Source organism: Entelurus aequoreus, linkage group LG05 (genome assembly GCF_033978785.1).
Source record: "Entelurus aequoreus isolate RoL-2023_Sb linkage group LG05, RoL_Eaeq_v1.1, whole genome shotgun sequence".
Taxonomy (NCBI): domain Eukaryota; kingdom Metazoa; phylum Chordata; class Actinopteri; order Syngnathiformes; family Syngnathidae; genus Entelurus; species Entelurus aequoreus.
The window spans coordinates 32,457,985-32,472,875 of NC_084735.1; the positions used below are offsets into that span (position 1 = coordinate 32,457,985).

Sequence of the window (14,891 nt, forward strand, 5' to 3'; positions counted from 1 at the left end):
TAGCGCACTCTACCACCAGGAGGCGGGAGTCATTTAATGACTCATATTTGACCCGGCGGAAGTGCCAAGCATGCGCTAATTATTTTGCGAAACGAGTTTGACCCGGCTGTAATTCGAGGCATGCGAATATCATATTCCCGGCGCCAATTCAAGGAAATACGGTACATTACAAATGCACATTTTAAACACCTCAATTAGGGGAAAAAAACACATTCATGCATGTTTGGCTTTTTCTGTGTTACTTTCCCTACAGTATCCAACAACGTGGGCCCGTAAAAAAAAGGAATCACAAATCCTATGGTCATTGACAAAATAGATATCTGGAACCATGTCATTTATCAGTGTGTGCATACTCATTGGCCACAATTAAGATATATGTTTATAGTTGCTGCTTGCAGTAAAATTGTACTTGGTCGTATGTAGAGGTGTATGTACATTTTAGTTACCTGATTAAGCTTCTGTAAAAAATAAAATAAACAAGAGACTGCAAACTACTACCACATTAAAACATACATATATAATTATTTAATCAAAAAATTATCATTGTTATTATAGTTTCATTTTAAAAGGCACAATTAAAAGATAAAGCTTGTCCGATTGTATGTGTGTGCTGCTAACAGTTTGATGGTGCCAGAATAGCAGATAGGCTTGTTGTTTAATTAATGGTGTTCAAGGTAAAAAAAAAAAATCCTATTAAAGTGTCACAGGCAATTTTAACAAATTGCCAAGTCTCCTCAATTAGATGTGCTGTAAGTGATTTTCAAAGGATTGCACTTTGTCCAAATGGAGTACACTGAACACTGTGCTTCAGTATAGCTTTTCTTTGTTATATTTGCATATGCTTCTTACACCGACTTATTTTAGTACATTGGTAAAGTTTTTCACACAATCTATTCCATAATTTAATTTAGAGAACAGTAAGGAGTGTTTATTGATTTTTGGTGCAGGATGTGTTTGCCCTACACAATATTGTTGAATTTCTCTCTGGCACTCATCGAGAGCAGACACGTTCCTTTTCCCTATCTCTTCTGCTTGCTTCTTTGTTTTTTCTTGTCTTAACTTTAATGGAGCCTTTTTTTCACTGCTCTCTAAAATCTAATCAATGGAATTGATCACTTACCTCTCAACGAAATTGACAAGCTCTTCTCGACAAAACGCTTGGGTTTGAGGCAACTTGCCTGTCCTGACGGGACAGGCGACCCTTCAGTCAAGGACATTGAAGATATCTACCTATTCGGAATCATGATAAGAGGAGATCTGTTAATTGGAGTAGGTGTTGTATCAACAAATTGGTAGATGCTGGCAGCCTCTCAATGTACCCTAAAACTGCCACAAATGATTGAAGGATGGGCAGAGCTGTGGGCACTCAGACTTTTGTGATTTTGGACTAAATCGCAAACTGGACAACATCTTGGAGAAGTCGTTTGCTCTGCATGGCAAAGTATGATGAATTTGAGGACCAAAAATAGACAATTTGAGTGAAAAGTTAAAATGTGTTTTCACTCGCTCAAACACAAACATTCTAATCTATATTTTTTTCAATGGCTGCAAGCGACCTAGCAAGGTTGTTTCTTTGAGATTCTCCCAAAAGGACAGTGCAGCGAAGACACTTCAAACTGCTTCCCTGTCTCTTATGGACACACACCTGTTGTTTGTTTAGTTTACCACTTTCCTACATTTTTTACAGGGCACTACCCATGTGGCACCCCGATCGGTGTTCCTGTTCTGTCCACTTTGTAACTGTATGTCTGTTCTTGGACGAGTTTGTACTGAACATTTAATTTTGTTGTATATTTTAAGTTCCATCCATCCTATATTCCTTGCCACTTTATACTTGATGTGAATGCAACTGGGATAGGCTCCGGTCACCGCTGCAACCCCGAGAAGGACAAATGTTAGAAAATAGATGGATGGTGTGATTTCAAGCATTTTTTAAAATGTAGAATAATACAAAAGGTTTTTTATACTCAGTCAATGCTTATGCCGTCTAATTGTGTGTGAATACCTATATTTAACTTTTTCCGAACAACAATATATTGGTTGTACTTGTTCAAGGATATAGTGTGTTTTTGTTAAATCTGCACATATTTTCAATATTTTAATTTCTGCTGTAAAGATTTGTATTATTTCCTGTTTGTTTTCCTCAGGCAGACATACTAGTGCTATCTGCTAATAACCCCCACAACCCCTGGGGTACACCGCAAGATATATCAAAACATGTAGAGGAGATATAGACAACCAAATATAAATAGCCATATCAGACACCAGAAGACTTCAGGGAAAAATTAAGAAAAGCATCTTTTTCAGACCTGCCGAGGCTAACTTCTGTCACAGCAAAGACTAACTGGATTACTTTTACAGTCCCCTGTGATAGAATATACATATTTCATATAATCGACAGTATGTTTTTCATCTTTTTTTAAATTTTCAAAACATGGTCACTACTGCCTAATTTCTCTTGTTATTTTCTTATTTTTACTGTTATAGTCTTATTCTTATTGTTACTCTTTATTTTTTATTCTTATTGTTATATTTTCTATTTTATTTCCATTTATACCTCCATTATTTACTTTTTAAATTATATCTCAATTCTGTACACTGCTGCTGGAATTTTAATTTTCCTCAGGGAATTCTCCTGAAGGAATCAATAACTTTCTATGTATCTATCTATCTATCTATCTATCTATCTATCTATCTATCTATCTATCTATCTATCTATCTATCTATCTATCTATCTATCTATCTATCTATCTATCTATCTATCTATCTATCTATCTATCTATCTATCTATCTATCTATCTATCTATCTATCTATCTATCTATCTATCTATCTATCTATCTATCTATCTATCTATCTATCTATCTATCTATCTATCTATCTATCTATCTATCTATCTATCTATCTATCTATCTACACAATCTTGGTTGAGCAGAAAACTCCACAAAAAGACACCCAAAAAAATCTGTTTCGCAGTGGGTTGACTGGGGGACGGCTCTTTGAAAACCACTACATTTAGGCCCTCCAACGGACACAGTTTTCATTGGCTGAGATTCGGAGCCTCAAACTTGCGCGATGACGTCAGACGCGAGTCTCGTGACAGATGTCTGTTTACTTTCAGGACAACCCGCGATGCCGGCATGGTATATATATTCGTGAATTCGTTTGAGCAACTTTCACCTGCCATATTATTTTATTTTTTTTCTTAAATATTTATGTTTTTCAAAAGTGAAAACAAAACATTCTGAGTGCAGCACGCGTTAGAAAGCAGAAAATGGATAGAGCAAAACAGGCAAAAAAAATGATAAAAGGTTAGTGTATTAATAAGCATTCAGTGGGTTTAGTTATTAACTCTTAAAATAATAGAGAATAATCTTAAAATCAAGAGTCGTTTAATTATTTGTCTATCATATTTACGATTTGCGGAGGAGTCCCTGAAGCCATCACCCCCCGTGACGCCTGCTGAAGCGCATGCGCCGTATTGAGCTTCCGTCCTCTCAGTGCCAGTGGGAGGTGAGAGCACGCCGCGGTCTTCCATGAAGGGCGGCCCTGTCAACTAGAAGCGGCTCCGTCGTCCCGAGCGCCGGTATCTCGCCATGGACTTCCTGTTAAGCGGCGTGGCGGCGTGCGGAGCGTGTCTGGTGACCAACCCGCTGGAGGTGGTCAAGACCCGCATGCAGCTTCAGGGTGAGCTGAAGAGTCGGGGGACCTACCAGGTTTACTACCGTAATGTCTTCCACGCTTTCTACACCATCGGTAAAGTGGACGGCCTGGCCGGGTTACAGAAAGGCTTGGTGCCTGGATTGATGTACCAGTTTTTTATGAACGGAGTCCGCCTCGGCTCGTACGCCATCATCGAGTCTTCTGGTTACATCCACACGGATGGAAGGGTCAGTGGGGTGAAGACCGTCTTTGCTGGCGCGGCGTCAGGAGTGATGGGAGCTGTAATTGGCAGCCCTCTTTATCTGGTAAGCAGTGTTTAGTCTCCGGACTTGATTATACTTCACCTTTAATTGACACGAATTGTTCTCAATGACAGATAAAAACTCATCTGCAGAGCCAGTCCACCTCCTCCATTGCTGTAGGACATCAGTATAAACACCAGGTAGAAAACATGGAATTAAACCCCCTAGGAATCAAACTATCAGGACTTTTCCTAACGTGTTTCTCCGAAGGGGATGATCCATGCCATGGCGGCCATCTACAAGGAGTACGGCCTTATGGGACTGTGGAGGGGCTCCAGTGCCGCCGTACCAAGGGTCTGCGTGGGCTCAGGTGCTCAGCTATCAACTTTCTCCTCTGCCAAAGAGCTGGTGGTTGATCTTCAGGTTGGAATATTGACTGTTTTCCTCTTTGTTTATGTCAACACAAATCATCAAAAGCTAGCTATGGCGTTCTTGGGGGCAAAGTTGTAGTTCTTGGCTTGAGCGGAGCTAATTTACATTTGACTGGAAGCGTTTATTGTACAACAGACAAAGCTGCAGGCAGTGAACAGTCATCTGACACCTTTCAGTGGCCCCCCCTCACCTCCTGGCCCAAAACATGGAGCTTACATAACTGCAGTCGCGTAGTTTCCACAACAGGATTTTAACTGTCGCTTTGGGGACAGAAAATGCACCTAAATTACTTTCCCGTGTCTTACGTTTCATTATTACTTTGCCTCTTTTTGAAACTGGTCTGACTGGTCTAAGTCGTCTCCTCCCAGGTACTCACATTCTTTCTGTAATGAAAATAACCATACCTGATTAATAATTAAACAGCTTACTTCCAATGTGTCAAATATTGCTTCCACTAGTTTATATTCTATATATAAATATATATATACTATGTTATATTCTTATTTTACTGTTATATTTTTATTCTCATTGTTGCTTTTTATTTTTATTCTTATTGTAATATTTTTCTATTTTGTTTCTATTTATACACCCATTATTTACTTTTTACTTTTTAAATTTAATCTCAACTCTGTACACTGCTGCTGGAATTTAAATTGTCCTGAGAGAACTCTCCTGAAGGAATCAATAAAGTACTATCTATCTATCTATCTATACTTCCAGCCTAAACATGTACAGCGCGTGTGTGTGTGAGACCCTGCCTCTTTTCCCCTGCATTTAATGGTGTTTCTGCTTCCTAAGGTGTTTCCAAAGGACAGCTGGTTTGTTGCGCTGAGCGCGGGCATGATCAGCAGCGTGGTGGTGGTGCTGGCAATGACGCCTTTTGATGTGGTTGGCACACGGCTCTACAACCAGCCGGTGGATCATCAGGGCAAGGTGAGGCTGACCAACCCGTGCCTTTCTATATGTTCTGTCAAGTACAGTGGAACCTCCGAAGTTGAAGACAATCTATTGTGGTGGACCTGATCCCATAACCATTTTCCAATGGAATTAATAAGTGTCAAACTGTCACCATCATAAAACCTTTACCAGTACAAGCAGGGTTTTAATTATTGTATCGAGGGATACGCGGTAGAAAATGGATGGATGGATCGAAGTTTACCTGCCATACATACACAGGGATGCTTTGGTTTTTGCTGTGTGTTCCAAAGAGTCTCCTGTAGGAAATCATGTAAATCCAATTTCAAGTCAAAATGTTTACAGAGAACACTTTTTATAGAGCAGTGTGCCGTATGTTACAGTCTGGTGTGCCGTGTGAGATTATGCAGTTAGTCTGGTGTGCCGTGGGAGATTATGCAGTTTCACCTATTTGGGTTAAAAATATTTTTTGCAAACCAGTAATTATAATCAGCAAATAATGTGCCGTAGTTGAGTGTCGGTGCTGTAAAGCAGTGGTCCCCAACCACCGGGCCGCGGCCCGCTACCGGTCCGTGGATCGCACAAGAAATGTAAAAAAAAACAAAAAACAATTTTTTTTATTTTTATTAAATCAACATAAAAAACACAAGATACACTTACAATTAGTGCACCAACCCAAAAAACCTCATTTACACTCATTCACACTCATTCGCACAAAAGGGTTGTTTCTTTCTGTTATTAATATTTCTGGTTCCTACATTATATATCAATATGATTGATTGATTATTGATTGAATATAGATCAATACAGTCTGCAGGGATACAGTCCGTAAGCACGCATGATTGTATTTTTTAATGACAAAAATAAACAAAACAAAAGATTATATAAATAATTATGTGGCTAGCGTACAATAATTAAACAAAATAATAAACTACTATTGGCTACCATTTAAATCATTGTTTTTTTGTCTTCAAAGCCTTCCTGTATCCAGAGACCTACTTCCTGAGTTTGTAAACCATAACAAAATGACCAAAAAAGATATTGTAATAATAACAATAAAAATAGAAGTATCAATCTGTTCATTTTTGTATTGTTTATACAATGATAGTGTACTAGGTATCAATAGTATAAACATCTGGGTCGATCACCCCTACTTTACATTGAAGCTTATAGCCCAGGGGTGGGCAATTAATTTTTACCGGGGGCCGCATGAGCAACCAGAGCACTGCTGGAGGGCCACATCGACAATATTTCAATTAAATTTTGCTCAATATTATTTTTGATATATACCATAAGATAAATAATAATAATAATAATAATTAATAATAATACTTTCATTAATTTAATATAATTTAACTTTATACCAAAAGCACTGCTTTGGAAATCATTTGTACCCCTTTCAGAGATCACATTTAGTTCCCCTTAAACATCCTCATGTTGCACAATGAAATGTAAGCATAGGATGAAGTGTGCATTCCCGTAACTTTCTCTAGTAACAGCATTCCATGATTAATATAAATAAATTAACATTAATAATAAATGACAGTAAAATAAGCACACGTATGACTGAGGAGTCATAGTGTAACTTTGTGTGGTGTTTGAGTTGTCCGACTTTTTGTGTGGCCATAAACGAACCAGTGGTTTAGTGGTATGCGTGTTGGTGACAGATGACAAGTTGGTTTTGGCCTGGTTTGTATGGCAGAAAATGACTAGTTTTTCGAGATAGAAGTGTTTTACTCATGTTTTTGGTGTGGTTATGGCCGAATATAAACAGTTTTGCTCAATAAAGTGATCGATATAATTCCTGGCCTCGAAGCATCTCGATAGACGTTACAATAATTGAACGGTGTTCAATTGAACGGTGTTGACGAACACCGTTAGGGCCGCTTGTTGTCACTGTCACTCAAAGTTGCATTGCAAAATTACACAGAATAAATGTGTTTATTTTGTTTAGAATTCAGATGGGATTTGATTTGGTGGGCGGCATATATTTGCTGTGCGCAGAGGACGCTTGAGCAGTGCGCAATTGCGCAGGCGCGCACCTTAGAGGGAACGTTGCTTGTCAGTCCATGTCTTGTTGAAAACACGGCATTCGTCATCAACTTTTCTCTTTTTAGCGTCTCGGGTGTAAACCGTGCATCACTTGTCGCTGTGCACCTTCACTCACAGGTTACACACGGACATACGCCCATAAATAACACTTTTCAAAATAAAAGCAGCACAGTTGTATTGCGCGCACGACATAGATGTTTTTTCAACTTTATTTTGTAATTTGTGATTGCAGCTGTTCACATTCACTCACAATCACGCACACGCATACGTCCACAAGGAAGTAATAAAAATAACGCTTTTCAAAACAAAAGCAGCACCGTTGTATTGCACACTCGACATAGATACTTTTTTAAATGTATTTTGTAATTTATGATTGGCCTCACGCGGGCCGGACAAGGACGCACAAAGGGCCGGATGTGGCCCGCGGGCCGCAGAATTGCCAGGTCTGTTATAGCCGTTAGCTTCTTGTGTCGTCCTGCCTGGTGTGACGTGTTGTGAATTAATATTTATACAGCGCTTTTTTCTAATGACTCAAAGCGTTTTACATAGTGAAACTCATTATCTAAGTTACATTTAAACCAGTGCGGGTGGCACTGGGAGCAGGTGGGTAAAGTATCTTGCCCGAAGACACAATGGCAGTGACTAGGATGGCGGAAGCGGGTATTGAACCTGGAACACTCAAGTTGCTGGCACGGCCGTTCTACCAACCAAGCGACGCCGCCCAAGTGTGTGTGTGTGTATATGTGTGTACCGGTATATGTGTTTGTGTGTGTGTTTGTGTGGCATGCTTAGCCATTATTTTCCTCTAGTACTTCAGTGATAGCGATATTTAGAAGATAGTCTATTTTTGCCATTGTGGTGAGGATTAGTGTAACAGTGTTAAGTTTAGATACATATTTTACCAGAACACTTTGGTTAAACTCCCCAATTGCACCTCTTCTCTGAAGTTGCACGGTAAGATGAATGACGTGTCACATGTTGCAGATGAAATGGGTGTATTCATGACAGAGGAGCCGCTCATAGCGTATTTGTAGACGTTGGTGGTTTGTGTGTAAACACTGGTGTTGCCATCGGCTACAAGCTTAAACTGTGGTTAATTTTAGGTCAGGGCATGAATGTACTGTATGTATGTATGTATGTATGTTTGTATGTGTGCTGGCAACTTGGTGCCAGAACTCACGCGTACAAGCAAATACTGACTGACTTACAGTATAGCCACTGTCTTTTCAATGGACAACTTATGGAAAAGTGTTCAGGGTGGGAAAGTGTTTATTGGGACAGCTGTTCATTATGTAATGGGGTATTTTGTTCACTCATCCACATGTGTGAGGCCAGGGGTCACTGATGTTGCACCCGAAAGAATATCAAGTGTTTAATAGGGTTATTGTTATTCCTAGGACTGTGAATCTTTGGGCACCACACGACTGGATTCAATTAGATTTTTGGGGGTAACGATTGAATGAATGAATGAATGAAATAAGTTTATTTCGGTCATATAATCAACCATCAACCATTAACCATTTTGTGTGACCAGTTTAAGAGTACAAATTATACATATATAACAATCATACACATTTACACACAAAAAGAAAAGAAAACAAAAAGCATGACCGAAAAAAGAATAGGCTGAAGCCAAGGCTTATATATGCCTATCCTATACCTTCACTGAAAATAAGATTACCTAGAACATCAACGTCAAAAAGAAAAAAAAATCAATGGGATGAAAGTTATCGTTGCTATATTTTATAATTTTCAATTATTTAACCTTTCAATGTTTTCTTAAACCTTAACAAAGAAGTACATGTCTTCAACTCATCACTGAGCTTGTTCCACCATTTAACTCCTAAAACTGAAATACATTTGTATTTTATATTCGTTCTAGCTTTACCTATTTCAAAAATCAATATCCCCCGTAAATTATAGTTTTCTCCTCTTAATTGAAATAACCTAAGAATACAAACTGGAAGGCTGTTGTTCTTTACTCGAAACATAATTTCCATTGTTTTTAAAAACACAATATCTGAAAATTTTAACACATTAGAACTTATAAATAATGGATTGGTATGTTCATAGTAGCACGCTTTGTGTATTATTCTAATGACCCTTTTTTGAAGTTTAATTATTGGGTCTACGTTGGTTTTATAAACATTACCCCAAACTTTAACACAATATGTTAAATATGGAAAAATAAAAGAATAATATAACATATGCAGACATTTCTTATTCAGCATGTGTTTTACTTGATAAAGAATAGCAATGGATTTGGATATTTTTCCCTTTATATATTTAATATGCGGTTTCCAACATAATTCATGATCAATTATTATTCCCAAGAATTTAATTTCATATACTCTATCAATTTCCACTAGATTTAATTTTAATTTTGCTTCACAATTTGTCCTTGCACCACTAAACACCATAAATTTAGTTTTCTTATCATTTAAAGATAACTTATTAATATCAAACCATTTTTTTAGCTGAATCAACTCAACCTTATTATCCTCAACACTTCCTTCAAGTCTTCTCCTGAACAATATACATTTGTATCATCTGCAAACACAATAAATTTCAATTTATTAGACACTGAACAAATATAATTTAAATATAGTATAAATAACTTAGGTCCCAATACCGAGCCTTGTGGCACCCCACAAGTTACTCTTCTTGGCTGTGATTTAGTCTTATTAATTTCCACATATTGAGATCTATTACTTAAATAACTACTTAACCACTGTTGTGAAACACCTCTTATGCCATAGTTTTCCAATTTTTGCAGAAGTAAGGAATGATCGATTGTGTCAAAAGCTTTACATAAGTCAATAAATACTCCAACGGTGTGTTGCTTTTTTTCTATTGCTGTAGCTACATTTTCTACAAAGTCCATCACCGCTAGGGATGTAGATCGATTACTCCTGAAGCCATACTGATGTTCATTCAGTAGCTCATGTTTGTCAATGAACTTATCAAGTCTATTTACAAATAATTTCTCAAGAATTTTTGCAAATTGAGGTAGTAGAGACACAGGTCTATAATTTGCGACCATGTGTTAATCACCATTTTTATAAATCGGAATAACTTTAGCAATTTTCATTTTGTCAGGAAAAGTTCCAGTTGATAAAGATTTATTACATATATAAGTAAACGGCTTCAGGACACAATCCACCACTTCTTTAAAAAGTGACATATCCACGTTGTTACCATCGACAGATTTTTTGTTTTTAAACTTTCTGACCACTTCTAACACATCACTTTCACAAACTCCGCCAAGAAACATTGAGTTTTTAATGTCACGCTTTAACTTTTTCTCATCATTCATATTAAAATTAATATTTTTTGCCAAATTTGGGCCAACATTCAGAAAAAACTTATTGAATTCCTCAGCTATTTCTTCTATATTTTCAATAATTGAGTTGTCATCTTTTACCAGATAAGCTGTAAAATCCTTTTTGCTAGATTTTTAATCATAGTATTAAGCACATTCCAGGTTTCAATGATATTATTTTTATGCTTATGCAGCAATTGTTCATAATAGTTTTTTTGTTGCAGCCTCATGATACATGTCAATCTGTTTTTATACTTTTTATATTTGTCCTCATTTTCCGTTGTTCGATGCTTAATAAATTCCTTGTAAAGCCTATTTTTTTACAGGCTTTTACTAAACCCCCTGTTATCCATAGTTTCTCCCTCTTTTTAGTATTTTCCTTATACTCTCTTAATGGACAATGACGGTCATAAAGTGTCAGAAATATATCCAGGAATGTTTCGTATGCTTCATTAGTATCCTCCACAAAAACATTTTGCCAATCCTGATTTAAAAGATCAGCCTTGAATGCCTTAACTGCTTTTGGTGATTTTATTCTAACAAAGTTATTTATTTGTCTTTTTGTTTGTAAGTTTTGCTCCTTGTTCATTTGGATCACTGTAAAGATTCAGAATCGAGTCTCGATTCAGACCGATTCTTGATTCAAAATCGATACTTTTTAAATAAAATTTGGTGCCAATTTTTATGATTAACTACATTCCTCCATACAATAGATAACAGCTCTGATAAATGTATATATTACCTAAAATAAACATGGTTTTGTTAAATAGAATTATACCCAAATGTTTAATATAGTCAAATACAAATAAGGCAAGAAGAATACAGTGTCAGCCAGAGTTTGTGATCTTCATTGAAAGACATTAATCAGCAATAGCGTTTACATACTTTTCCACCATCGATCGATTGCCATATCCCTAGAGAATATTATTCCCCAGTTTGTTTTCACAAAACTAAATGCTGTTCAGAATGTCTTGGAAAAAATTGTAATGACCTTGTTAGGTAATTGTCTTTTTTCCATATTTGTCCACATGAATCAAAACACATAATATCCAAGCTAAATATTCCCTTAATCCCTTCTTATCTTTCAGGGGCTGCTGTATAAAGGATTTGTTGACTGCTTTTCTAAGACACTGACGAGGGAAGGGCTGATGGGACTCTACAAAGGTTTGGAAGCCTCTTATTTCCGGATCGGTCCTCACACCATTCTCTCCTTGTTCTTATGGGAGGAACTACGCAAATTTCACCAGCAGTACAGATAACCGGAACCAGGAAGTTGGAATTGGTCATTCATTAAGCTGTGAGTCTACAAGTTAAATGAGTTTATAATATTCTGTTTAAACCAAAACCAGGGAGGTTTTTCCTACTCATTTACCAAGGGTAGTGATATTTTAAAAAAATAAATACATTAGAGGACTCTGAAAGGAAGAGAAGAGAAGGGAAAGAAAAGCAAAGAGAAGAGAAGAAAAGAAAAGGGAAGGGAGGTAAACATGTAGCATTCAGCACTTGGTGACACAACCTATTGGGAAACAGGAAATTATTTAATATATATTTATTAAAGTATCACTCCTAGCTGTTCAAATGCAATAGATGACCTTGTAGGAGATGTGTTACTACCGCGAACAGTTTTTCATTCCTTGCCAACTTATAAAGAAACCTATTTTATAAAATATCCATCAAAATAGTATCTGATGATCACTTTTCAGGGACCACGCACTTTTGTGCCTGCAATAAATCCATAATATGGATTACAACTGCAAAGAGACTGAACCGGGTGTGGTCAGTGATCCAAATTGTCAAAGATCGATTAGTGCACTAACATGTTAAGATTGCCTTATATTTACATATATATACACCATGTGAATATTTTGTGCATCATACTTGCCCTCGTGAGAAAGGAATGTGTGTTATTTATTTGTGTTTCGGGACACATAAAACTCCCCTTTTGAGTAAAAAAATATTTAACTGTATTGATTAAAAAAAGGATGCTGGTGATTTTCTAACCATTCTTAGTTGGTGCTTCTAGTACTCTACTAAGTAGTACATCAAAATGTTTTACTGTAAATCATTTGTGTGAATGTACTGTAGAACAATTTATTAACAGAGGAAAAACATCTTGCTTTTTTGTATTTTGAGTTTTGAGGGACAAGTGGTAGAAAATGGATGGCTGTTTTGCGATATGAAGACCATTATTTAGATGTGATCACTGTTTGTTAGTAGTACTGAATACTATAAACACAACCTTCTATGTATTATGCATACATTTGAAAGACCAGGAATTTCCATTTCCTGATGAATTTTAAAGGGGAACTGCACTTTTTTGGGGGAATTTTGCCCATCATTCACAATCATAATGAAAGGCAAGACGATGGAGATATACACTCACACTCACACACACACACACATCTATATATATATATATATATATATATATATATATATATATATATATATATATATATATATATATATATATAAATACAAACCCTGTTTCCATATGAGTTGGGAAATTGTGTTAGATGTAAATATAAACGGAAGGAGGAAGGATCTCTGGGATCACTACAGCCCTCTACCACCAGGAGGCCGAATTACTGCGAGCCTCAGCCAGTACGTCTTTTGCAGCCGTTTTATGATTGCCCAGCACAAGAAATACGTGACACACATACAGTTGTTGACAAAATACACTGTACATTATATACCTCAGCTAACTAAACTATGCCATAGTTTAGTTAGCTGATATAATTCATATAGCAATACAGTCTCACTGCACAGCAGGCCAGCAGTTAGCCGAGGCATTGCGCAATCCATGTTGAGGCACAAATTAGTGACGGGCCTCAACTGGCTGCTGACTCACCGCAAGTATGTGAACGGCAAATGTGAAAATTCAGCGATTTTGAATAAAAATAATCTAAAACTGGTGAAGTTAAATGGAAAATAACTTTAGTATAATCACCGGATACATATAACAATTTAATTAAATTTTTTTTCTTTTTAAATGTTTTTCTCTTTCCATTATGTATATATGTATGTATATATATGTATGTATATATATATATATATATGTATGTATGTATGTATGTATGTATGTATATGTATGTATCAGTGGCGTGCGGTGAGGTTAATGTCTGGTGAGGCACGACTGCATCATCACAGTCAAATTTAAAAACATATGAACCTGCAGTGCAGGTGTACCTAATGTTGTGTCCCTGCGGTCGTTCGCGGCTCCTGCAGCGCGAGCATTGTTGTTTTTGCACTTTTTGGCTTCTTGTTAAGTGACTTTTTTGGGGTGGATTCGGTCTTGCACGTGGAGGGTTTGGGTGTGGGCTTTGGTTGGTGTGGCCGCGGCGCTCCCGTCGGGCAGTGCATTCTGCGGCGGAGGTGCTTGGCACCAGGAGGCGGGGTTATGATACAAGCCTCACACAGTGTGTCTCCGCAGCAGATTTATGATCGCTCAGCACAAGAAATACGTTACACACATACAGTTGTTGACAAAATACACTGTACATTATGTACCTCAGCTAACTAAACTATGGAAATGTATAATATAGTTCATATAGCAATACGGTGTCACTGCGCAGCAGGCCAGCAGTTAGCCGAGTCGCAATCCATGGTGAGGCACAAGTGCCTCAACTGGCTGCTGATCACCGCACCGTCTCTTCTCAGTATTTGAACGGCAAATGTGAAAATAAAAATAAAAATAATCTAAAACTGGTGAAGTTAAATGGAAAATAACTTTAGTATAATCACTGGATACATATAACAATTTAATAAATTTTTTTTCCTTTTTTTTTCTTTCCATGATGGCAGGTGAGGCCCCGCCTCCCCTGCCTTTAGTGACTGCACGCCACTGGTATGTATATATATATATATATATATATATATATATATATATATATATATATATATATATATATATATATATATAAATATATATATATATACTGTGTGTGTATATATATATATATATATATATATATATATATATATATATATATATATTTATATATATATATATACTGTGTATATATATACAGTATATATATATATACTGTATATATATATATATATATATATATATATATATATATATATATATATATATATATATATATATATATATATATATATACAAATGTATATTTTTTAATACATTTTAAATAGTAAATTAATGTGATCAAAAGGCTGCTTACAATGGAGCCTATGGTCACCGCTCTATTCTGCCTATAAAGGCATATTTATAGTAACATTTAATATTTACATATTTTGCTTC

At 36.5% G+C, this 14,891-nt stretch overlaps 1 protein-coding gene across 1 annotated transcript; it reads left to right on the plus strand.

The window, feature by feature from the left end:
• Window positions 1-3,504: 3,504 nt before the first annotated feature.
• Window positions 3,505-14,463, plus strand: LOC133649699 (solute carrier family 25 member 35-like). Its single transcript, XM_062046351.1, has 5 exons — window positions 3,505-3,966; window positions 4,038-4,103; window positions 4,174-4,326; window positions 5,134-5,268; window positions 11,713-14,463. Exons 1-5 carry the CDS (start codon window positions 3,595-3,597, stop codon window positions 11,881-11,883), a joined length of 897 nt encoding a protein of 298 aa, XP_061902335.1. The 5' UTR covers window positions 3,505-3,594; the 3' UTR covers window positions 11,884-14,463.
• Window positions 14,464-14,891: the final 428 nt, after the last annotated feature.